We start from the raw sequence: 25,624 nt of genomic DNA on the forward strand, positions 1-25,624 counted from the left end.
CTTTTGTATGTCCAACAAGCTAAAAGCATTTTTACTTTTTTTAATGGTTACATTATAAATGGTTTTATAGGTACCTTTTGATACTTTGGGCCCTTTATTCTCTAGCTCTTTAAGGTAGTTTGCTGATGCCTGTGCTGGACAAAGTGTTCCACTGAAATGGAGAGCAAGTTAAGAAAGAGGAAGCCATAAGACCCAAGAAGCAGGAGATGGACACAGGAGAGAAGGGATGAAGGAGGAAGGGAGAACCGGGCTGAGAGCCTGGAGCAGGCTTAGAGGGAAATGCACCCAGATTTGCGCCAGAGCACAGAGCGCTCCCAGAAGAGTCTGCAAAAAAGAAAACTGAAGTGGTAGATTAGTTGATGTGTTTGAACCTTTTGAGAAGAACCTTATATTCTGCTAAGAATTTTGAGAGTGAATTAGATAGAAAACTAATCAAAAGAAAAACAAGGCAGCGTTTAACGCCTGGGAGAACAATATGAATAAGAAAGGAAATGCAGTCATGGAAGTTATAGAACATATATGACTCAGCTATGAATGGCATCTCAATCCCAGTAATGTAATCACTGAAGTTTGATTTAACCAAATATTGAAATAGAATAAAATCGGAAGGTGGAAGGAGAAATGAATGGAGAAGAGAGCTAAATTCTCACCTTCCTTAATAGGAAGTTAAAAGCAAATAAAATCAAGAACTAACAGTATAAGCATGTAATTTAAATATGTAGAGGTAATTATTAGTTGCAACAGCTAAAATAATTTAAAGTGTTTTGCCTCCAAAGAGCCAGCATCAGAAGTGGGCCAGAGGATGCTGCGTTTCGTTATAAGCCTTATAGAATGGTTTGACTTTTTAAATAATGTACCTTTTTAAATAATGTAATATTACTTTGAAAATAAGTTTTTAAAAATAAAATGAAAAAGAAAAGTGACTGGTCAGCCCAGGGCAACCATGCCCAGGTGGGGAAGGGGCACAGTGGGGCAACCTCAGGCCCCTGAGTGGAGGAAGTAGGCGTCAGTGTCCCGAGGCCCCGCCAGCTCCAGTTATCATTATTTTTCCTGACATGAGTGTGAGTGCATTTCAATAAAATGTCAAGACTGTTAGCCATTCGTTCATGCAACAAACAGTCTCTATGTTTCAATCCCTGGCTAAAGTCGCAGCAATGAATAAATCATGATTCCTGCCCTCAAGGAGTTCACAGACTGGTGAGATATAAAGTCACTCATCCAGCCAATGGATGATTGCTCTCCATGGTGATAAGAATATACCAGAGGGAAAGGTGGTTGCAGAGAAAAGTCCCTCAGAGGTCAGAAGTCCTTCAAGGGAGCCCTGGAGGGTGAGGGGGGAGCCGATGTCCAAGCACAGGGGAACAGAATATGCACAGGTGCAGAGGGGACCCAGGCATAACAGAGCAGGACAGGTGACACCTGTGTGTGGCCTGAAGTCAGAAGCTTAGAGTTTGTACAGGATGAAGCTGGAGAGATGAACAGAAGATAGATTATCAGCTCAGCAACCAGCATGCCATGCTCAAGAGTCTGGACTTTGTCTTCAAGGCCATGGGAAGCCAGTTAGTGTTCTCACTGGTGGAGTAGCATCATCAAAGCCAGTGTTCATCCCAGTGTGGAAATTAGAATGGAAGCTGAGGTAGAGAGGTAAGTGAGGAGATGGACAATCATTCAGGTGAGAAATGATGAGGGTCAGTACCAAGGTGGTATCAGTGAGACAGAAAGGCGGATACAATTGAAAATGTGAAGGAGGCTGAATTGACAGTCTGATGCCCCATTAGATGTGGGAGGTGGGAGAGAAAGAAGGCAAGGATGGCCCCCAAGTTCTTGTCCAGACACTGGGCAGGGGGCAGGGCCACATATAATACAAGGAGGAGGGTGCAGGGGGAGTGGGAGAAAGGGGATGAGGGAAGTTTTGAGCATGTGGAGGGTGAGAGGTCTGTGGCAATCTAGGTGGAAAGGTCTGGCAAGCAGTAACCTGTGGGGGTGGGCAAGCGGTGACATCTCACACTCAGGGACAGTGCGTGGCAAGAGAGAAGAGGGCCTTGAGTAAACTCAGAACACCTAGACTTCAGGCATGGACAGAGGAAAAGGAGTCCTGGCAAAGGCTGAGAAGGACCAAGAGGGGAGATCAGGAAAGCAGAGAACGAGGGAGGTTCGAGTGCCACTAGAGGTCAGGTGAGCCAAGGACCCAGGTGTGTGCCTCGGGGTGCTGCTGGCATTCCCTGTCCCAGAAATTACAGGATAGTTAGCATATCTGGCTCCGCCCACCAATGCCTGTAGAACCCTCCACTCACGTGCTGTGACAACAAAAATGTCTTCCCATGTTTCCAAACACTCCTCATGGACAATTAGAAGGCACCTTGTGAGAGCCATTGCCATTGAGTTTGGGGTGAAAGCCAGGGAAGGACAAGACCACAGTTCCTCTGTCCTACTGTGGCCGTCCCTCCTCAGGCCTCTTCCTGGGCCCCCAGGCTCTCCTCTCCTCAATCCCCATTCTTTTCCCCATGACATCACTTCCTGGGTTGACCAGTCAGTGTTGGGTTTTGAGGTTTAAATCTAAATATTATTGAGCTCCTTCTATGTGCCAGGGACACCATGGTGGACACAGCAGTCCAGGTTCCCCTCTCCTGGAACTTGCAGTGAACAAACAGGTGACACCAGGTGGGAGGTCCTTGAACAGGCCCCAAGTAGAGAGTTTGTTCTGGATAGAGGGAGGGCTCAGGGGAGGGGTGGGAAAGAGGACAGCAAGGGGTGCTTGGATCTGGAGAGAACATGCACCAAGCAATGGGTGAGACCAGGAAAAGGATGAGCTACTTTCTCTTGGGGGCAGAGAAGTGGGACAACAGGGATGTGAGTCCTGATGAGAAGAACTGGTCCTAGGGTTTTGGATACAACTCCTGTATGCAGCTGCGTCAGCACAGGGCAGTCTGCTGGGGCTGGCCATCTGCAGCTTGGTCTTTGGGTGCTGAGGTCAGCACAGGGAGAAGCCTTGGGGAGAGCCTGCTGACCGCTGCTCTGTGGCAAGCACAGGCTGACGGCTGACAGAGGAGTCAAGGGCCCCAGGAAGCCAGGGGGTGGGGGGGATGCATTTTGGAGGAAAGCCAAAGGAAAGGAAAGCTGGAGGCTCCAAGGTCAATGCCCCAGGCTTTCAGAAGGAGGGAAAAGCAGGAGGCATTCCATTGCTGAAGCACTGGCATTTGCAGAGCTGGGAGAGAGCTTGGTGGCTGGAGGGAAATCAGTGTGAGAGAAGGAAAGCTGAGAATCCCTCCCACTGACATGGGCTCTCATCTCATGAATACCCAGTGTGGGGTTTTTTTTTTTTGTTTTTTTTTTTAATGGACTTAAAAACTCAGTTTCTGATTCAGAAGAGGTTATTATTAAATTGAGAATATAAAACAAATTAGTGGAATCATCTAGTCCAACTCCCTAATAGACGAAGATACCAGGAAGGTGAAGACTTGGGCCCAGCACACACAGTGAGTGCCCTGGGGGGCAGCAGGGGCAGGCCTGGGTGCTGGGCTCCTTCACCCCCTGCTGTGGGCTCAGTGGTGAGAGTCAGGACCAGGGGTTGGCTCTCCGGTTTTCCCTGTATTGGGGTTTTTCCCCATACTTGGGGATCAACTCCATGGCCACAGCCCTGGCATCCTGACTCCCCAGGACAGCCATTATCAGCATCTTAGAGTGACTGCACCCAGTGACTTGATTTGAAACGGTGAAAGTTTTGGGTGGTATTGTCTTATATTACCATGAAGTATAAAGAATTTTATTTGGAAGCTTTTACTACCTTTGAGACAAGTATGAGGAAAGTTTAATTTAGAAAGGAAGCCTCAGAGAAAGACACATTTATGGGCAACTTCCAGAGAGGCAAGTTTCCACAGCTACTCCCCTGTTCAGAGTAGTTCCATCAGAGGAAGGCTACCAGCAGAACTAAGGAGCCCAACCTCAGGGTACCTTGCAGGAGAGCAAGCTATCCGCCACCCCACCTCCCATTTGCAAACTGGGCCAGATACGACCGTGGCACCAGTGGATATCCAAACTGTGTCTTACTCACGTCTCAGATCTCAGATGCATGAACAACAAGAACAACAAAAAACAGTTACTACAGAATACAGGTAAGGGGTGTTATAAGTGATATATTACATATGCCCCTTTCTTGTTGTTTCACTCTCATACTGACTGAAATCCAAAAATGTCATTGTACAAAATTCTTACTTCACTAAAAAGAAATTAAGTAGAACATTGAGCAAGGCATACTGCTGGCTGCCAAATCATCTCCCATCCAGAAGTACCTTCTGGTTTCCTCTCCCTCATGTGTTTCAACCTCCCTAGTACAGCTAACTGTTTATCTTTTTTTTTAAGCTAAACTGAGGGTTAACATATTACTGTATTAATCTAATTACAGTACCTTCCAGGAGCCTCAGTTCTTTAGGCTTAAATACCCACTGTCTCAGGCTATATTTTTTGCAAATATAGATTAGAGTTTGTTCCATTTTATTGCCTGCTATTTTTAAAAAACTTTTTAGGCTTTATATCTATCTAAAAATTGGAGAATTCCAAAGACTGACATTTTTATTGCATCAGTCTATTTACTAATTTCACATATTACCAAGTTGGCATCCTCCCACGGCTCTGAATTCAGCATCCTGCTGGCATCCTTGTTAGCAGTCTGGTGGCCTGAGCCTGAGTTTTTGAGCACCTGCCATAGTGAACAGTTTGAGATCTGCCAACAGAGAGAGAGGATCACCCAGAGAGACAGACATGGCCTGTGCTATTCTGATCCCCAACAGCCCCTGAGTTTTAAAATAGCTTGTAAGCATGAAGGGACGTGAATGGGGAGGCTCTGGGAGTGGCAGGAGGGATGGATGCTGCTGCCATGGACAGAGCATTCCTGATGGAATTGAGCACTGAGGGTGGGGTGGGGTGACGCATCTCAGCCCCCAGGTGATGCTGCTGCTTGTGGGGCACAGACAGTCAGCTCTGTGTGAAAGGCAAGGGACGGACCTCATGCTGAGTTCAGTACATTTTTTTTTTAGTGTGTTCGGTTCGGTCTACGTTTTGTGAATACACACCTCATTCCAGTATGTATCCTGAACAGACAGACTGGGCCTCAAAGCCTGAGAAAATCATTCATTCAGTCATTCATTTAACAGACATTTATTGGACTACTTCTACTGGGTGGACACTGCCCTAGTTGTGAGGGGTCACAAGTCCCCCGAGCATTGGTCCTGTGAGAACTCAGCACCAGTCACAGTGCAGCAGCATGGGGAAAGGACTGTGCTGGAGTCGGGTGCGAGGGCCACCATCCCCAGGAAGAAGGATGTGAGGGATGGCCATGGGCTCACAGTGGGAGGAGGCCTTCAGCTGGAACAGACAAGCTGTGGCTATGCCCCTTCTACCTAGGCAAGGGTCCATTGGATTCACCTGTGGGCATGAGAGGCCCTGCTGGTACTATTTGGATCTCATCTGTCTGACTATCTTTAGCGAGTTGGGCTAGGGCACAGCCATCCTTGTGAAGGGGTGAGCCGCCCTTTGGCTTCTGATTTCAATATGACTTCTGACTGACATGGACAAGCAGGCCTCTGGTGGGAGGGCTGGGATGGGGGTAGGTGGAAACAAGGGGTCTGTCTGTGGGGCTCCCTCTCAGCATCACCTGCCACCTCCTGGCTCAGGAAGGAGCATTAGGAGGGAATACTGCCATATGCCAAGAGAAACCTTTGGACACCCTTTCTCCCTACATGCAGACTGGTGCTGGGTTATTCGTTACTGTCCCCAGACCCTTTATAGCAAAACCTGGGAACAAATTAAAGTCTATCAGGAGAGGATTGGGAGAGGAAATGGGAGAATTGGGAGAGGAAATTATATCATCAAGATGATGATATAATCCATTTATTGACAAAGAAAGATATCCACAGAGTGTTGACTGAAAATGCAGATTAAAAAATAGTGTTCATTGATCCCATGTTTGTGAATATTAAAGTGCATATGCCTGGGAGAGTATTTGGAAGAATATATACATGCTAACCATGGTGCATGGTGGGATCATGGCATATTCATTTTTTTCCTTTAGCTTATCTGTGTTTTCTGACTGTTCTCAGTGCTCATGTATCAGTTTTTATAATAAACTTATTAAAGAAAGAAAATATTTTGAGAAATAGCTCCTCAGTTTCCCCTCTTAAAATAAAACAAGGAGAATGGTATTTAAAATTATGCCAGTAGGGCTTCCCTGGTGGCACAGTGGTTAAGAATCTGCCTGCCAGTGCAGGGGACATGGGTTTGAGCCCTGGTCTGGGAAGATCCCACATGCCGCAGAGCAACTAAGCCTGTGCACCACAACTACTGAGCCTGCGCTCTAGAGCCTGCAAGCCACAACTGCTGAGCCCACGTTCCACAACTACTGAAGCCTGTGCGCCTAGAGCCTGTGCTCCACAACAAGAGAAGCAACCACAATGAGAAGCCCGCGCACCGCAATGAAGAGTAGCCCCTGCTTGCCACAACTAGAGAAAGGCCGCGCACAGCAACGAAGACCCAACGCAGCCAAAAATAAATAATTTTTTAAAAAATTATGCCAGTAGATGCATATCTACTAGATATGCATCTACTGGCATAGATTCTCAGAATTATCTCAATTCCTGAGATAATTCTCAGGAATTATCTATTCCTGAGAGTGATATACCATTCAGAGTGACTACCTACTTTGTAGATGCTCTAGGGAAAGAAATAAAAATCTAAAGATTTTAGATTTTAAACTCTAAAGAGTGGCTACTTGGTGTCACAAGTGGCTTTGTGGACGCATTTTACTAAACTTTCAGAAAGCCGTTAATCCTTGTCTAACACATACAGTCTCAGAGAATAGAAAAAGAAAAAGCAACCCAATCCATTTTATGAAGCTAGTTTACTCTGACATCAAAATCAGACAAGGACTATACTAGGAGAAACTTATAGACCAATCTCACCTTTGAGCATAGTTGCAAAATGCTGAATATGATATTTATGAATATAGAATTCTTCAGTATATTAAATACATGATCAAGTAGGGCTTATCCTTGGAATGCAATGATGATTTAAATGAAAAGTCTCTTAATAACTGGTTAAATTCACATATTAAGAGAGATAAACCATATAATCATCTCAGTAGGTACAAAGAAAGTATTTGATAAAATTAGATATACATTTTTACCTTAAAACAAACAAAAGCCTTAGCAAACTAGGAACATAAGGAAGATTTCTTAATAAGTAGTATCCATCAAAAATCTACAGCAGACATTATACATGGTGGGGAAATTTTAGAAGCAACCCTGTTTAAGTCAAGAACAAGACAGGGATCCCAAATAGCACCCTTACTATTCAGCATTGTACTAGAGTTTCCCACCAGTGCAATAAGGGAAGAAAAAGAAATGGGAGGTAGAAGGAAACAATCATTTTGTGCAGGCAGTGTAGTTGTCCACATTAAAAAACCCAAGCAAGTTAGGACTAATAACAGAACTTAGCAAAATTTTTCAATTGGAGATAAATATACAGGAATCAGTTGGGTTCCTATACATCATTAATAACCATTTAGAAACTATAAGAGAAAAAAATTACACTTAGAGTAGCAACCAAAACTATTTGGTACCTAGAAGTAACAATAATGAAAGATATGCAAGAGCTTTATGGGGATGACTATAAAACATTATTGAAGAACAGAGAAGATGTTCTGACTAAATGGAGAGATATATCATGTTAATGGATGGGAAGCTTACGATCATAAAGATACCAGCTTACCTCAGATTAATACAAGGTGTTCATGGCATTTGGTCAAATGACCCAAAAATTCAGTTGAAGGAGTAAAGGCAAGAATAATCAAAACAGGGCTTCCCTGGTGGCGCAGTGGTTGAGAGTCCGCCTGCCGATGCAGGGGACACGGGGGACATGGGTTCGTGCCCCGGTCTGGGAAGATCCCACATGCCGCAGAGCAGCTGGGCCCGTGAGCCATGGCTGCTGAGCCTGCGCGTCCGGAGCCTGTGCTCCGCAACGGGAGAGGCCACAACAGTGAGAGGCCCGTGTACTGCAAAAAAAAAAAAAAAAAAGAATAATCAAAATAATTTCTAAGAAGAATAAAATGGGGGGAACTTCTCTATGGCCAATCAAGACTTATTATGAGTTACAGTTATTAGGAGAGTGTGGTTTTGGTACTGAAATAGACAAACTGACCAATAGAATAAAGTAAAAAACTCAGACCCATGCAATAAGGGAACTTGTTAAGAAGAAGGTGGCCTAACAGATCAGTAGCAGAAGGATGAACTATTCAATACATTGAATAAATTATGAGGAGAAAAATGTACCTCCTACAACATCCCCAAATAATTTCCAGATAGATTAAAGACCTAAATGTGAAAAGCAAAACCTTAAAACTTTTGGAAAATATATAAGACTCATTTATCAACTCATGGCAGGAAAGGATTCTTTTAACACAAAATATAAAAACCACTAACCATAAAGGGAAAGACTGATAAATTAGTTAAATTTAACTAGAGTAAAAATTTTAATTTCTATACAGTTAAAGACACGATAAATAAAGTTAAAAGGTAATGCTACAGACTGGGAGGAGATTTTTACAAGTCATGTGATCAGCAAAGAATTAGAATCCATAATACATAAAACCTCCTACAAATTAACAAGAAAAAGACATACAATCCAATTAGGGGGGAAATGACTACATGAATAAGCAATTCACAGATGAGAAAGACCTGACTGCTCAATACATACAAAAATATATTGAATCTCAGTAACAATCAGGAAAAGGCATATTGAAACAAGATACCATTTTGTACTTAGCAAATTGGCAAAAATTTTAAAGGTGGACTATCTGAAGTGTTGATGAGGAAGTAGATCCACAGGAACTCACACACTGCTGCTGGGAGTGAAAATTAGTGCAATCTCGCTGGAAGCAATTGGCAGCTGTGCTACAGGACTTGGAAGTTGTGTTCTAGGTATAGAACCTGGGAGGCTATTGTGTGTGTGCACAAGGAGACACGACTGTGGACTTATTTGCTTGCAGAAAGTGGAAATAATGTAAATGTCCATCAATAGGAAACATGGATAAAGAATATATTCATATAAGCAATGAAATGACTAATTAGATAAATCTTGCAAGAAAGATGTTGAATGAAGAGATGCAGAAGGATCTGTGCAATGTGACACCTTTAACTGAAGTTTACAAACACTCTGAACAATATAATGCTGATGCATGCATACTCATGAGGCAAACGTATAAAAACATGGATGAGACAAAAAGACACCTCGACTTCTGAAGTGCAATTTGATCTGAGGAGATAGAAGGGAAAGAAAGGGAGTTGAAAACAAAAGAAAGGGAGTTGAAAACAAAGAGGGCTTCACCCCCGCCTCTGTCTTTGAGGGCAGAATATTAAGATTTGTTCCATCTGGGTGGTGGCCATACAAGTAGAGTTTGTTATATTATCTTCTGTTTTGTCTATATATTTGAAATGCTTCATGGTTTTTTATTTTATTTATTTATTATTATTTATTTTTTTTTTTTTTTGCGGTACGTGGGCCTTTCACTGTTGTGGCCTCTCCCGTTGCGGAGCACAGGCTCCGGACGCGCAGGCTCAGCAGCCATGGCTCACGGGCCCAGCCACTCTGCGGCATGTGGGATCTTCCCGGACCGGGGCATGAACCCGCGTTCCCTGCATCGGCAGGCGGACTCCCAACCACTGTGCCACAAGGGAAGCCCCATGGTTTTTTAAAACATTAATTCTTCGGAGCAAAAAAACAGCTCAATCTCCATCTTAAAATGGGCAATAATTCAAAAACACTTTTAAACTAATTGATGTTTATCACCTCAGGAATGGCAGTTTAGTGTGGCGGCTTGAAGCACAGGACTCTGGGGCAGTCTGCCTGGGTCTGAATTGAGCTCTGCCACTTCCTAAATGGTAGTTTTAAACAAGCTGCTTAATCTCCCTTTGCGTGGTTTCCTTGGATGTAAATTGATGATGATGATGATGATGATGGTGGTGGTGGTAGTGATATTAGTACATGCATGTTAAGTTGTTGCAAGGATACAATGAGTTACTGTGCATAATGCACTATATACATAGACTCTATTTTTATTTTATTATGCCTGAGTATGACCTACTATTCAGAGAGACACTAGTTTTTTTTTTAGATGCAAAAGAGAGTGGGGGAGGGGATGAATAAGCTTTGTTTAAAGAAATCATGTAAGTAGATGTTGTTTTTAGTGATGATTGCTCTTCTACTGCAGTGAGACAAAAAATATCTCTCAGATCTCCAAAATTAACCTGTTGAGTTGGAGATGATTCACCCTGCCCCCCCCACCCCCACCCCAGTGACTTCTCAAGTATCTGCTTCAGTTAGCTCTGGTAAGTAAAATGATCACTCATTCACTTTTCAGAGCTAGCTGTAAAATCAATATGAAAAACAAAACCACCACGCAACTCTGTTCAAATATATAGAATGCCCTCTAATGAGAGCTACATCTACCTTCAAGTTTTGATGAATAGGTAGTATTGTTCTATCACATCATAAGACTGGCTTTTTTTGTATTTAAGAAAAAAATTATGAAATGTAAATCTTGTTGCTAGATAGGAATTTTAATTGAGGCATGATTAATGTCTCAAATAAGTGAGAAATCACAGTCATTAGGGAGCCTGGGAAAATCTTCTAAAAGCAGATGCAGGAAGGCAAGGATTGCAGGCTTTGTCTAGATTTGATTTGACTCAACTGCAGCTCTCTTACTAGCCTCGGAGCTTTGAATGAATTACTTAAATCTGCTGTTCCTCAGTTTCCTTATCTATAAAATGGGACTTATTACAGTCTTTCTTTTGCAGACCTCTTGTGAGGATCAAATACATAGTATATACTACCTCAGGTACATGTAGTTAACATTATCTCTGACATGATTATTAATTGAACTATGAATCCCTCAGTGCGAATGAATGAGTGGATTGGGGGCATCTACGATAAAATGAGATAATGAGCTGGAAGGTCTTACAGCTGACCCTGCCAAAATTGCTTCACTTCACCTGAAACGATGTTATTTCAAGGCCCAGGAAATTTTTTTGAAATGAAAAAAAAGTCTTCATCTTGAATGTCATCAAATGCTGGTTTTAAAGTGTAATTACTCAGTGTAAGGTGTCACAATGATCTGAATCTGCTTTCCTATAAGAAACACCCTGTTTTGTCTACTATTGCATGTCCTTTCTCAGCACCCTAAAACATCCAGTATTAACTAGGAAATTTCATCATATCTGGTCCCCCCAAAACACTCAAATCCTCACTCCTGACTGCTGGATGAATGAATGTCTAGGACTGAGCAGCCACCCAGGGCAAAGCAAAACTCTGTGCCTGTTCCCAGGCCTGACCCAAAGGCAAGATTTCAGGGGCACCCAAGCCCGAGCTAGAGGCAGGACGACTGGCCACATGAAGGGTAATGCAAAGTGGTGAAGACTGGCTAATGCAACACCCCTCCCCTGCATTTGGCTGTCTCTAGCAATTCAATCCTTCCTCCTTCCACTCTCCACCCCAATCCTACTGTACCCAAGCCTGCCTCTCACTTCCTATCCTCATTTTAAAATAATCCATTTTCTTGGTGGGGAAGGAGGGGCGATTTGGTGGTGGGCCACGAAGGGGAGAGAGTAGCCCTAGGAGGCTATCGTGTGGTTCTGACTAACTTGATCTCCAGCAAGCTTTGAACACAGAGTACATTTTAACCACTGAAGTAGGAATTTGCATTTTAAAGGAATAACCTGTTTATCCCTCGGGATCTTTTTATTTTTTAACATCTTTATTGGAGTATAATTGCTTTACAATGGTATGTTTGTTTCTGCTGTATAACAAAGTGAATCAGCTATACATATACATATGTCCCCATATCTCCTCCCTCTTGCACCTCCCTCCCACCCTACCTATCCCATCCCTCTAAGTGGTCACAAATCACCAAGCTGATCTCCCTGTGCTATGCAGCTGCTTCCCTCTAGCTAGCTATTTTACATTTGGTAGTGTATATATGTCCATGCCACTCTCTCACTTCATCCCAGCTTACCCTTCCCCCTCCCTGTGTCCTCAAGTCCATCCTCTACGTCTGCGTCTTTAATTGGCTAATTATTTAGGGAAACTAGGTCTTTTCACCATCAATTGCTTGATGGATAGGGACATGGTTTGAATGGGGAAATGGGGAGCTCAGGGTAGAACATGTTGAGTTGGAGGTGCCTACTGTACAGGCTCATGTGACCATCTCTACCTAGATGCCCACCCGGAACCCCTCGAACTCAGCGTGCTCAGGACTGAAGTCACCTTCCCCACACATGCTCCCAGATGCCTGTTTCAGTTGGTGCTGCCTAATGTTCCCCACCCCACATCTCCCAAGCTAGAAGCAGCACTCAGCATCATCCCTGACGCATCCCTCTCCCCCAAAGTCACATAGTCTGTTCCTTATTGCCTCTCCCCGTCACCCACAGGACAAGCTAAGATCAAAATCACAATATGTCTGTCTTGCTAATTGCTGTGGCTTCCTACTGCCTTGGGGAATATCTCGAGGCAAGTAAAAGTGTGTAAAATCCATATTTCAAATCATCTTATTAGAATTTTTGAAATTTTTATAGCCCATTTCTTGTTTGATCTGACTAGATCAGTACTGTTACCTTATAATTTGGCTGCAGAAAAGCTCTTACAATGAGGAGGATAATCGTCAGCTCTGCCATGTTCTTGCCATTTACTTGTGCTGGCATGATTAGTGTATTGTCTTCAGGCCTCAGTTTTGTTTCTTGCAGGAATCTTTTGAAATCATTGGTCCATTTCATAAGGGTTAGTTTAGTTAGAACTAAATAATATAATCAGTGAGTCTGTTTAACCAAGCACACGCAAACATATGCCAAAAAAAATCAAAACTGCTGAAAGGCAACAAACAAATGAGAGAGACACACTAAAATACTCCCCGGGAAACAGGGGGATCTTCCCCTTTCCTTAGAATGCCACACACCAGTGGGTCCCAAAGTTAGCCTAAATGTTAAATATTAGTAAAGCTTAACCCATCTCATTAGAAAACAAGGAAACAGAAATAAAGGTTCTAATGTTTTCATTTTGCACACGCCCTCAGAGTGCCTAGTGGAAGCTGCAGCCCTTCAAGTCACGGTGACCCACTGACAGGACCCACAAGCTGCTTGCTTCTTATTGCAGTCAGTGGAAATCTGGGGACCTCAGGTCTTCTCAGCATCAGAGGTGAGCCCAGGGGACATGTCCTCAAGGCTCTCTTGGAGGGTGGGGAAGAGACCAAACCTAAGAAAGGCTCAAGGGTGTGCTGGATTAACCCCCAGTCAGAAAAGTCTATTTCCTATCCCTCCTAGGTCATCTAAGTTTTACTGTGATGCCTTTTAAATTATCCCAAAGTACCTTTCTTAAGCCTAGAAAAGGCCATCTCATTCAAGTATGACAGGGATTAGACCTAAAAGGCATTTTTCATGAGCTGCCAAGCATTGATCATTTTCTGTGGGGGGAGGGAAGGATCAAGATTTTGCTTGTCTCTAACTCAAAGATCCTACCATCCCTTGACCATTTCACTTCATTGTACCTCCTCCAGTGCCGTCTTTTTTCTTTAATACTCCGGCAGTATACAAACCACAGTCTTACTATACAAGGGAAGGAAAATGTTCTCCAGTTTGACTCCACTGGAGATGCAACACCTCAGTTAGTCTTTCTGGAAACTGTAACAGTGTTAGGTTTGCATTTCAAAAAACTACTTAAGGTTCCTTAATAGTTTTGTCCCCATAGCTACATAGGGACCTAGAACTTAAGCAGAGGCAATGTCTTCTCTAGAAGGTGTTGTATCCTTGTCATGGATATCCCATCCTGCAGACCACCTCACCCCCAGAGCCAACCCCTTCCTTATCATTCATCCAGAGAACCGACCAGGAAGCAGGAAGGGAGGGGGGAGGGTATTACTCTCCCCCGGCTCCTGGCCCCTTATTGGCTGTGAAGGATGGAGCTTAAGGGACATGACTGGCCCAATCAGCTTTTCTGGGTGCCTGTGCAGGTGAGCAGGACAGGTGCTCATTGTGAAAGTTCACATTCAAAGTAGTTTGTAAGGCTGCTCCGTCTCAAGGAAGCTTGCTTGAACTTTATTTCCAACAGTTAAATGTAAGTGATTGAGTGCCAGAAACTTGGACTACCTCAAATCACCCTTTGCCCAGGCCTTCCCCTCCCCATGCCCCAGAGACTCCCCTCCCACCTTCCTTGTACTCTGGACCTTGGACTTTGACAGATGGTGCTTATTAAGCACCACAGATTGTTTTTCTCAGGGTACCGTCTCCACCCCTAACTTCTACTTAACATTTTTAGCTAACTCTCTTCCTTGCCATTATCCTAAGCTGTTTACAGAAGTGAAGTGATATTGTGTGAGTGCTATTACAGATAACTTTATAATTTTGAAACAGCTATCCATCCTCATATGCAAGTTTTCCACACACTCCTTAACCAGAGGTAGAGAAGTTACCAAGTCCTGAGAGTAAGGAGAGAAGAGCTGAGTCTGTCCCCTAGCCCCTCTCTGCCACAATCCATCCTGGCTTGATGCTCAAAGCTCCTCTCTGGGCTGTAACTGACAGCTGAGAGCCTGTCATCTTTCATAACTATCATTTATATTTCCCGGAATGTATTACTTTGCCCTTACCATGCTGAAGTTCATCTGCCTCTTTTCTGCCCACTCACCCTTGACTTGGTAAGATCTTCCTGCTGTTTATCACCACCAGCTTGGCATTTCACCATCCGGGAGAGCTTAGTGTTTTCTAGAAACGTGGAAACATCACCTGTGCTACAGCTGAACATCATTTATAGAAGCATCAGCTCAGACTAGCCCCAGCATTTTTCCATGCAGTGAAGGGCCCACTTAAATTATCTTTTGCCTTCTCTCTTCAAACTAGTTCACTCCCATTGTCACACCATTTTCCCAACATAGTTCTGGTACTTTTTCTTTCCTTGTAATGTTCCAAGGGTGCTTATTCTCAGAGCACTGACTCCATAATCCTTTTATCTGAGCTTCTCCATCAGATTTGGTTTAAGGAAGCCCGTTTTTTCCTACAAGGATGAACTTTGCAGCTTCCTCAGTCTCCTCTCCTTGTGCTAGTTAGGTGAGCTGCATAATAATAGCTGCATAATCACATTTTTATTTCCATTCTCAGAGATTCTAAGCTACTGTAAACAATCCCTTACTTTTCATGGCTGGGAAATGGGAACTTTTGTTCAAAAATGGTTCAGAGAATCATTGCTGGCTAAAAGAGCCTTCTTAAGGCTTGTACGCAAGAAAAAAAGAATAGTTTTTGCCACGACCTATCCTAGATCTTCCCTGTGTTTCCCACAAACAAACGTGTGCATGCCAGTTAGGCCTGTTTCCCCAGGTATCCCAACTGCACTCCTGACTTTGGCTTCCAAAGCTCACACTCTTCCTCTCAGCCCATAGTGTTCCTCCCTGATGGGTCACCAACATGGTCCCTCTGTAAAAGGTGGAGACAGAAGGATGGATGGAAGGAAACAAGCCCAAGATTTCCATCTACAAAAAGTCTGCCCCACCCAGCTCTCCCTCAGTGCACACACTCTCCCTTAAATCGTGTGTGCGTGTTGGAAACAGTACTGGCTCTCCAGCCCTCCCCCTGGGAGTTGTCAGAGTTGACCAGATTGGTGTCATGATGTTATTTCATCAAATAAATAACAAAACTACACAGGTATCTTTACTACAGGACTTCTCAGAGCCTTTAATAAGCTACCTGGTATGGCACACCATGAAAAGCCAGCCACAATGTGTAGTCATCTACAAACTCATTTAGCTCACCACAAAACTTTCTCCCCTGGAACATCTGATGGGACTAGTATTCTGTAAGATACACATTGGGGCATGCCGTGATCAGTGGGCCCTACCTTCAGCATGTCAGAATCATGCTGAATGTTAGAGAGCTTGTGATTACTGGCCCTACTCCTAAAGATTTTAATACTGACAGTCTGGAGTTAAGTGTGGGAATCTACTTGCTTGTTGTTAAAGCTTCCCTTATAATTTGATGATCTGTAATTCCTCTGCTCTAGCCTCTTGATTGTTGGGCTTCAGAGATTTGATACCTGTGACCCTCCTGAGCCCACACCATAGAAGCTTGTACCTCAAGTCCCTTTGTAGGTAAATAACATGTTCTTTTACAAGAGAAATAGCTGAGAACATATGAGGGAAACCACCCAAGGCCTTTGTGATTGGGGGAAAATTGCTGGCCTGTTTGGATAACTTTAGAAACCACTCCCTGATATTGTAGCCATCCCCATGTATCCACATTCAAGTCTACCTTCAGAGCCCATAGAGCTTCCCCCAGCTGTTCTCACTCATGCCAATTTGGGCTGTTTCACATATTTAAGTATTTCGTTTCATTTGTCTATATCTCTCCTTCCTGCAGGACAATATTCAGAGTAGGACCCAATTAAATATTGGGGGGTGGGAGGACGTCCCCCATAGCACTTCTTACAGAGTTGAACAAATAGTAAATGCTCAATAATTGCAGAGCAACCAAGGGACAAAAGAAACCTTGGCCCAAAAGAGACCCCCCCCCCAAAAAAAAGGTTGAGATTGACTCTAGAATTTAAAAGTAGAGAAGGGGGCTTCCCTGGTGGCGCAGTGGTTGAGAGTCCGCCTGCCGATGCAGGGGATGCAGGTTTGTGCCCTGATCCGGGAGGATCCCACATGCCGCGGAGCGGCTAGGCCTGTGAGCCACGGCCACTGAGCCTGCGCGTCCGGAGCCTGTGCTCTGCAACAGGAGAGGCCACAACGGTGAGAGGCCCGTGTACCGCAAAAAAGTGTGGCAACAAGAGTATACAGCTTACCCTGCTGAGATGATAGGATCTTCAATATTAGGTATGTATCATCTTCCTCCCTCTGGAATTTTTCCTTTGTTACTTCCCTGTTCTTCATTTTTTAGGTCAATGATAATATGTATCACTAGTGGCTCAGGAATAGGGTGACCAACTTGTCTCAAGTTGTCTGGACTTTTCCAATTTTAGCCCTGAAAGTCTACCATGCAGGAAACCCCCCTCAATCCTGGCAAATCAGGGCAGTTGGTAACTCTACTCAAAAAACACAGTTTTCTGGGACTTCCCTGACCGTCCAGTGCTTCCACTGCAGGGGGCACAGGTTCAATTGCTGGTCGGGGAACTAAGATCCCGCACGCCTTGCAGTGCGCCAAAAAACAAAAAAACAACAATGAATAAACCAGAGTTTCCTGACCAGATAAAACTGAGAAATGCTTTACCACACTCTACTCACCTGAAGTAGTTTCCTAGAGCTACTGTAACAAATTACCACAAACTCAGTGATTTAAAACAACATAAATTTATCATCTCACAGCTTTGGAGGTCAGACATCCTAAATGAGTTATACAGGTCTGAAAATCATTGTGTCAGCAGGGCTGCATTTTTTCTGGAGGCTCTAGGGGTAATCTGTTCCCTTGCCTTTTTCAGCTTCTAGAGGCTGCCTATGTTCCTTGGCTGGCGGTTCCCTCCTCCATCTTTGAAGCCAGCCATTTTACATCCCTTCGATCCTCTCCTCCCATCACCACATCTCCTTTTCTGACTCTCTCTCCCTCTTTCACTGATAAAGGCCCCTGTGATTGCATCAGGCTCACTGGCTAATCCAGGGTGATTTCTCCATCCCCAAATCCTTAACTTTAGTCATGTCTGCAAAGTCTCTTTTACCAGATGAGGTAACACACGCACAGGTTCCAGGACTAGGATGTGGACATCTTTGGGGGTCATGATTCTGCCTACCATACCCACGCCTCTCTGACAGTTGATAAAACACCCTAATCAATTAAAGAAATATTTTAAAAGTCTTACAAGATTCTGTTTAATGTTGCTTAACCCAGTGTTTTCCAAACTTATTTGATCAAGAAACTTTATTCAGAGAGTACTATGAGAAGTGAAATGAGTCGGTCAGGGAAAGGCAAATACTGTATGATATCACTCATGTGGGATCTAAAACATACAGCAACAAACTAGTGACTATAACAAAAAAGAAGCAGACTCACAGATACAGAAAACAGACTAATGGTTACCAGTGGGGAGAGGGAAGAGGGGAGGGGCAAGATAGGGGTAGAGAATTCAGAGGTACAAACTATTATGCAAAGAATAAGCTACAAGGATATATTGTACAACATGGGGAATATAGCCAATATTTTATAATTATAAATGGAGTATAACCTTTAAAAAAAAAAAAAAACCTCTTTACTCCCCTCTCCCACCCCCATCCCCCAAAGAACACCACTTAACATCTCATGGAATGCCGCTGCTCTTACAAAAGAGCAGGACTCAAACTGGTGTGCGCACCACGGAGAGACCAGAGACTTTCCATGCGATGAGCAGATGAGGAGAGTTTTGGGGGAACTGATTTATAAATCCAATTCCTCTTTCTCACTTCAATACTCTTTTCTTATATAAATGTATTTAATTTTTTTTTTTTTGGCTGCGTTGGGTCTTCGTTGCTGCGTGTGGGCTTTCTCTAGTTGCAGCGAGCAGGGGCTACTCTTCGTTGCGGTGCGAGGGCTTCTCATTGCGGTGGCTTCTCTTGTTGTGGGGCACATGCTCTAGGCGTGTAGGCTTCAGTAGTTGTGGCAAACGGGCTTAGTTGCTCCATGGCATGTGGGATCTTCCCAGACAAGGACTTGAAGCTGTGTCCCCTGTGTTGGCAGGCGGATTCTTAACCACTGCGCCACCAAGGAAGCCGCAATACTCTTCGAAATTCATCTGTGAGAGCAACAATCTGAGGTCACAGGGTGGTGAACTTTCCTTCTTTCCACTGTTTCAGTCATGGGGTTCCCACCCATAAGGAATCTTATTGCAACAAATACATTTTCCTGGGTTGGAAAACCTGGTCAAACAAAGGGATGATGTGAAGCTTTGGTGTTGGTGATGCCTCTCTTAATCAAAGCACTATAACCTGCCCCTACCCCATCTCATTTGGAGGTGCATTTCCATTAAAACTTTATTTTTTATGTTTAGTATTTATCAAAAGTTTAATACTTGTACCCAAAATAATTAGAATGATAACTCACTCCAGAAGGAATTTTTTTAAGGACTGGAGATTTTGATCACTGGAATCGTCTTTTAATTTAAATTTCAATATGTATGGATCCTTTGGTTATAGAGAATTATGACAGATTGATCAAATAAAACATTTTCAAGCATAAAAACAGATATCAAGTTAAAGTTTCTGAATGTCATAGAATAGAGATACAATTTCAAGGAGAAAAAAGAATAATGTAGCAACTCTAATTTTTTTTAACATCTTTATTGGAGTATAATTGCTTTACAGTGGTGTGTTAGTTTCTGCTTTATAACAAAGTGAATCAGCTATACATATACATATATCCCCATATCCCCTCCCTCTTGCGTCTCCCTCCCACCCTCCCTATCCCACCCCTCTAGATGGACACAAAGCGCTGAGCTGCTCTCCCTGTGCTATGCAGCTGCTTCCCACTAGCTATCTACTTACATTTCGTAGTGTATATATGTCCATACCACTCTCTCACTTCGTCCCAGCTTACCGTTACCCGTTCCCATGTCCTCAAGTCCGTTCTCTACGTCTGCATCTTTATTCCTGTCCTGCCCCTAGGTTCTGGAGAACCTTTTTTTTTTTTAGATGACATATATATGTGTTAGCATACGGTATTTGTTTTTCTCTTTCTGACTTAATTTCACTCTGTATGAGTCTCTAGGTCCATCCACCTCACCACAAATAACTCAATTTTGTTTCCTTTCATGGCTGAGTAATATTCCATTGTATATATCTGCCACATCCTCTTTATCCATTCATCCGATGATGGACACGTAGGTTGCTTCCATGTCCTGGCTATTGTAAATAGAGCTGCAGTGAACCTTGTGGTACATGACTCTTCTTGAATTATGGTTTTCTCAGGGTATATGCCCAATAGTGGGATTGCTGGGTCGTATGGTAGTTCTATTTTTAGTTTTTTAAGGAACCTCCATACTGTTCTCCATAGTGGCTGTATCAATTTACATTCCCACCAACAGTGCAAGAGGGTTCCTTTTCTCCACACCCTCTTCAGCATTTATTGTTTGTAGATTTTTTGATGATGGCCATTCTGACCGGTGTGAGGTGATACCTCATTGTAGTTTTGATTTGCATGTCTCTAATGATTAGTGATGTTGAGATCCTTTCATGTGTTTGCTGGCAATCTGTATATCTTCTTTGGAGAAATGTCTATTTAGGTTTTCTGCCCATTTTTGGATTGGGTTGTTTGTTTTTTTGACATTGAGCTGCATGAGCTACTTGTAAATTTTGGAGATTAATCCTTTGTCAGTTGCTTCGTTTGCAAATATTTTCTCCCATTCTGAGGGTTGTCTTTTTGTCTTGTTTATGGCAGCAGCTCTAATTTTTAAAGGAGAGCTTGCTCCTGTCATTTTAAAACGGACAATAATGGATGTTGTATCACTGTGGTATGTGGTATGTACACTGGACACTTTTAAAAGAATAATTTAACACATTGATTTTAAAGTATCAATATTTATAATATCTAGACATTTAATCTACTTAGAAATTCTAACTATTTAACCATAAGGTGAAAAATACTTGCTGTCAAGTTAAAAAATATGCAAGGAGGCACTATCTTTTCAAAATTCTTATGGGGCTGTAACAGCAAAAGGTGTGATGACCACTGCTCTGGATAAAACTTCTGGGAATGCTGGTGGTGAAAAGAGCAGGGTTTGGAATCCAGCTAGCAGGGAAGCCTTGGTTAAAAACACCAGCTTCACCCAGCTCTTAGGGTTAAAGCCATGAAGTGCCTGGCACAGAGCCAGTGCTTCCTCATTCAACAACAGCTGCCGTGGGCCACCAATGCCCTGGGCTTGGGACGTCCAGTGGGGCTTGGACACAAATCCCTGCTCCCACAGAGCTTACATTCCAGTGGACACACAGTTGGTCTGTTGCGTCTGTGTAAATGCGTGTGTGCTGCATTTCCAGAGAACCTCTTCAAATACCTTCTTCTCAAGCAGTTTTTAGGAGTTGTGTCTACAAAGAAATGACTCATTTTTTGATATTCCAGAACAGATCCATCTAGATTCCATTGTTCCCATCAAAATAATCACCAAAGGAGGCATATACTTATTTCGGTGACAGGGCCAAAGCTCAAAGTCTTTAAGTTTCTCCTGTGGAACTGATTTCAAAGCATACAGCACAATCTTTTAAACATCCTTAATGCTGGTAAATATTTGTTTGGGGAGGAGGAATTTGATGTTTTTGGAACAAAGGTTATTTACACAAAGGTCTGGGTGACCATGGTAGATGATCAGACCGGGCAGAAATATTATTTGTCTCAAACTCTGGAAGGGCATAAATCTCACCGTAAGGAAAAGTCAAGAATTACTGTTTATTCCCTTCACACTGAAGCTGAAGGGAAAATCCTGGCTGTATCAGGGTCACTTGCTCCAAAGTTGCTTAAAGAGTCTATGGTCTCAGACTTTTAGGAGAGAGCTTCCTGGGGCTGTGGGAGACCCGTGGTGCCTGCTGCTTTAGTTCTGCTGATCCCACTTTAGTGACCCCACTCAAGGCCATGACCCTGCAGCTTACATCTGGAAGAGGTCCGTTAGCAGAAGTACCTGTCCTGGAAAGACCCAGGGCTGAGGGAGCAAGGCTGGGCTGGGAGGGAGGGAGTCAGTCCATGAGGGGATATGCGGGTGGAGGAAGTGCTGCGGCATATGTCTGAATTGTGTTTAAGTGTTAACTGAGTCCGTGTCTGCAAGACCTAAGCACCAGGGATTAATAGCATTCCACTGAGGGGATGGGTCTGAGGTGGGCAGAGGGGGTGGGATATGAGTTGGGGAGGGGCCAGACAGGATTGCAAAAGCTAGTATGTGTGGCCACCTGTCTGTCCATGCTGCCTGTCACTTCCATGTTGCCACAGAGCACTGGACAAAAACTCTAGAGATCCTAGAGCCGTCAGTTCTCAAAGGAAAATTTATTCTTCTGCAGTATTATTCTGGCATTTAACTTAACAAACACCATTCCATCCCTGTGCCCAGAACTGAGCTAGGTGCTGTAGGAGATGTTGTCTCTGTCCTCCAGTGACTTGAATGTCCTTGGGAAGATAAGAACGATGCACACACGTACTGCTGACTGTCAAATATCAGTTCCAGCTAACTGGTGACTTCATGGAGTATTCGATCCAATCTAAGACACCATCGATTATAAGATGCCTTTTATGCTCTTAAGAAAGAAGAAAATGCTGCCAATTAAACTGCAAATGGTTGCATTCTTATTGCTTAGAATTTTTATTTTATACTTATTGAAAGATCCCTTTTAGACTTACTTGTACATAGTGTTATTTCTTTTAACATATATTGTTCTCATTCGTTCATAAAGTGGAAAGTAACGGGGAAATAAAGTGGCTTTGGTTTTTCTAAGCTTCCTCACATTCAGGGTACTTCTGTACTCAGCTGAAGCATCTTTGCTTAGAACTGTTGATGTCTGTGTTTCCCACAAAATGTGGTTCTGTGTGCCATCGAGAACATTGGTGAGCAACATTTCTTACAAGAGTACTCATGACTTATTCCAAATCTGTCTCCTATTGTGTAAACTGATGCACACACAGGTAATGCAACCACAGCACAAGTACCACCTCGCAACAGTGACTATAAGACACATCCCAATTTCCAAGATATCAAACATGAAAAAAAATACATCTTAGACTCAATGAAATATGAATTCTGAGAGTCAGTCAAAAAACAATACCACGGGGCTTCCCTGGTGGCACAGTGGTTGAGAGTCCGCCTGCCGATGCATGGGACACGGGTTCGTGCCCCGGTCCAGGAAGATCCCACATGCCGCGGAGTGGCTGGACCCGCGAGCCATGGCCGCTGAGCCTGCGCGTCCAGAGCCTGTGCTCCACAACGGGAGAGGCCACAACAGTGAGAGGCCCGCGTATCGCAAAAAAAAAAAAGAAAAGAAAAAATACTACCATGATCAACCACCCAGGTCTGTCCTAAGAATGGGGTTGGCATTGGTGCTACGTTCTAATCATTAAGCAATAATTTCCTTCTGTAAATTTGCAAAACTGAATAGTTTCCTGGGCAGTAATCATTGTAGGGAGTTCTTTGTGAAATAGAGTCAAGGAGGCTTTTTGCATGAAGTAAGTCAAAAGCGTGAGATTTGGCCCGGACATGAGGAGACCACGTCTAGAGAGGAAAGAGCACAATTTAAAAGGTTCAAGAGGGTAGACAAGCATGTCATGTGGCAAGCACAGTGGAGTAACCGGGCTGGGGTGGGGTTCCATAAAAGAGTCGTGGGGTATGAAGGCATGAATTTTTGCTGTAAGAACGTAAGCTCAAGTTAGTATGTTTCACTTGTAGAAACATAATAAACAGTTCCAGTATTTCTATAACTTTTATTTCTTTTCTTACCATAGGTCCTGATGTTTTTAGTTCAAAGAACCTTGCCCTTCAAGCCCAGAAGAAGATTCTGAGCAAAATAGCCAGTAAAACTGTGGCCAACATGCTGATTGATGACACCAGCAGCGAGATCTTTGATGAGCTCTACAAAGTCACCAAAGAGCACACACACAACAAGAAGGAAGCCCACAAGATCATGAAAGACTTAATCAAGGTGGCGATCAAAATTGGGATCCTCTACCGGAACAGCCAGTTCAGCCAGGAGGAGGTTGTTACCGTGGAGAAGCTCAGGAAGAAACTGAACCAGACAGCCATGACAATCGTCAGCTTCTATGAGGTAGAATACACCTTCGATAGAAATGTGCTCTCCAAGCTCCTACATGAGTGCAAGGACCTGGTGCATGAACTGGTACAGAGACACCTGACACCCAGGAGCCACGGGCGCATCAACCATGTCTTCAACCACTTTGCTGATATGGAGTTCCTCTCCACCCTTTATAGCCTGGATGGAGACTGTAGGCCCAACCTCAAGAGGATTTGTGAAGGAATCAATAAATTGCTAGATGAGAAAGTCCTCTGAATGTCTTCCCTCCTCCTGGACTTGGCTGCATTCGTGTTACAGCACCCAGCGTGTTCCAGGTGAGAATCAGGAAAACAAGAAGAAACCCTTGTCAAAGATGCCCATGTTCTGTCCTGTTCATCCCTCTGATGTTGATGCTAGATTGAGCTCAGGTGTGTTTATCACCTAAGCTCTCTGCTGAGGTCTGTACTTAAAATCTCCTTTGTTTGCAAGCCCAAAGGACATCTCATCTATTCTAAGCAGAAAAGCTGCCCTACTCATCTAGGTGGGCCCAGTTCATCTTGTGGAATGGAAGGAGCCCTGGACCAGGGGTCAGAGGACATTGGTTTGGTTCCCAGCTCCATCGGTTACAATCTTGTCCTCTGGATCCTGGAACCATCATGCCCACCTGCCTACCTCCCAGGGCTGCTGTGAGGATCAAATGAGATTATGTTCATGCTTTTAAAAACTAATAAAAGGTCTAACTAGTTTCTCTTTGGCATGTGGCAGGGATCAACCTGGATCTAGACTATTAAGCAGCAGAGAAAAGAACAATAGTTTCTAATGGGCTGGGTTTGCAATTTGTCTCTAGATGTGCTGTTTCAAACAAAATAAAAATGAATCCAAAGGTGTGAAAAAGTATAGCTGCAAATTGGAAAAATATTTTTCAAGAGCTATGTTTTTTAGGTCTTAGATGTGCAGGTTTATGGTCCTGCAGAGGGAAACTTTCTGGGGTGGGGAGGGGGAGAATGGAGAGAGAGTTTCCCACCCATCATGCAGAAGCAGAGAAGAACTGTGCTCCCCCTGCCCCTGCAGGACTGGCCTCTCCCCATCTGAGGGGCACCATCCGGGAGGCACAGGGAAGGTTTATGCTGGCACGCACAGGAGAGTTGGGCAGAATGAAGCCCTATCCATCTTTCTTGGTCTTTCACAGTCATTCTGTGCTGTTTTCTCTGGTTTGTTAATAAACTGAAATTACCCTTCAAATAAGAGGTTTTGGAGTTGTGATTCAAAAATCAAATTCCTTGGAGTTAGATACAGTGTTAGGAATAATGGGATTGAAAGGAAGAAGACAATGAAGAGTAAGAGCTTTGCACTCAGACCCTAAGGGAAAGTAGCCCCTGGGGTAGCACGTATAGGGTGGAGCCTGTTCCCCTGGTTAGTGGGGAGCTAGTTCATAGACACTGTGACCGCCTTTTCTGAATGTCTCAAATCCTTGCTTTCACACAAAATATTTAATGCCTTATAACGTTGTCTGGAGGACACCACCTTAAGAGATTTGCCCTTCCATCATCACCTCCTGTCCTGTTATGCTTCTCCTGTATCTGATGATAATGCAAAAATACTATATTAGCTCAGCCCCATGGTTCATCCCACCCCATGGCCTCACTCTAGCAGAGATGGTTGGTGCGAGGGTGTGAAAAGATGGTCACTGAACCTGCTGTGGCCATTCAGCCCCAACTGGCTCCCATGTCAACATCAGTATAAAGTATCCTGTTAAGTTCTTCAGCTACCAGTATTCAAAATTACTTCACAGGAAGGATGTCCAGTGGGGAATAGGGAATAGTTAAGTCAGCCCCTGTCTCCATGTTTGACAAACATGGCCCAGCCCCTTCTCACAGTCCCGAGGAC

The 25,624-nt window shown here is 43.7% G+C and overlaps 1 protein-coding gene across 1 annotated transcript in view; it reads left to right on the forward strand.

Moving 5' to 3' along the window:
* TNFAIP8L3 (TNF alpha induced protein 8 like 3) overlaps positions 1 to 24,966 on the forward strand; it is a 40,054-nt gene extending 15,088 nt beyond the window's left edge. Inside the window, exon 2 of the mRNA XM_032623175.1 lies at positions 23,451 to 24,966. Coding sequence (XP_032479066.1) covers positions 23,451 to 24,013 — 563 coding nt within the window. The 3' untranslated portion in view covers positions 24,014 to 24,966. The remainder of the gene's footprint in view (positions 1 to 23,450) is intronic.
* The last annotated feature ends 658 nt before the right edge of the window (positions 24,967 to 25,624 follow it).

Source organism: Phocoena sinus, chromosome 2, assembly GCF_008692025.1.
Source record: "Phocoena sinus isolate mPhoSin1 chromosome 2, mPhoSin1.pri, whole genome shotgun sequence".
Classification (NCBI taxonomy): Eukaryota; Metazoa; Chordata; class Mammalia; order Artiodactyla; family Phocoenidae; genus Phocoena; species Phocoena sinus.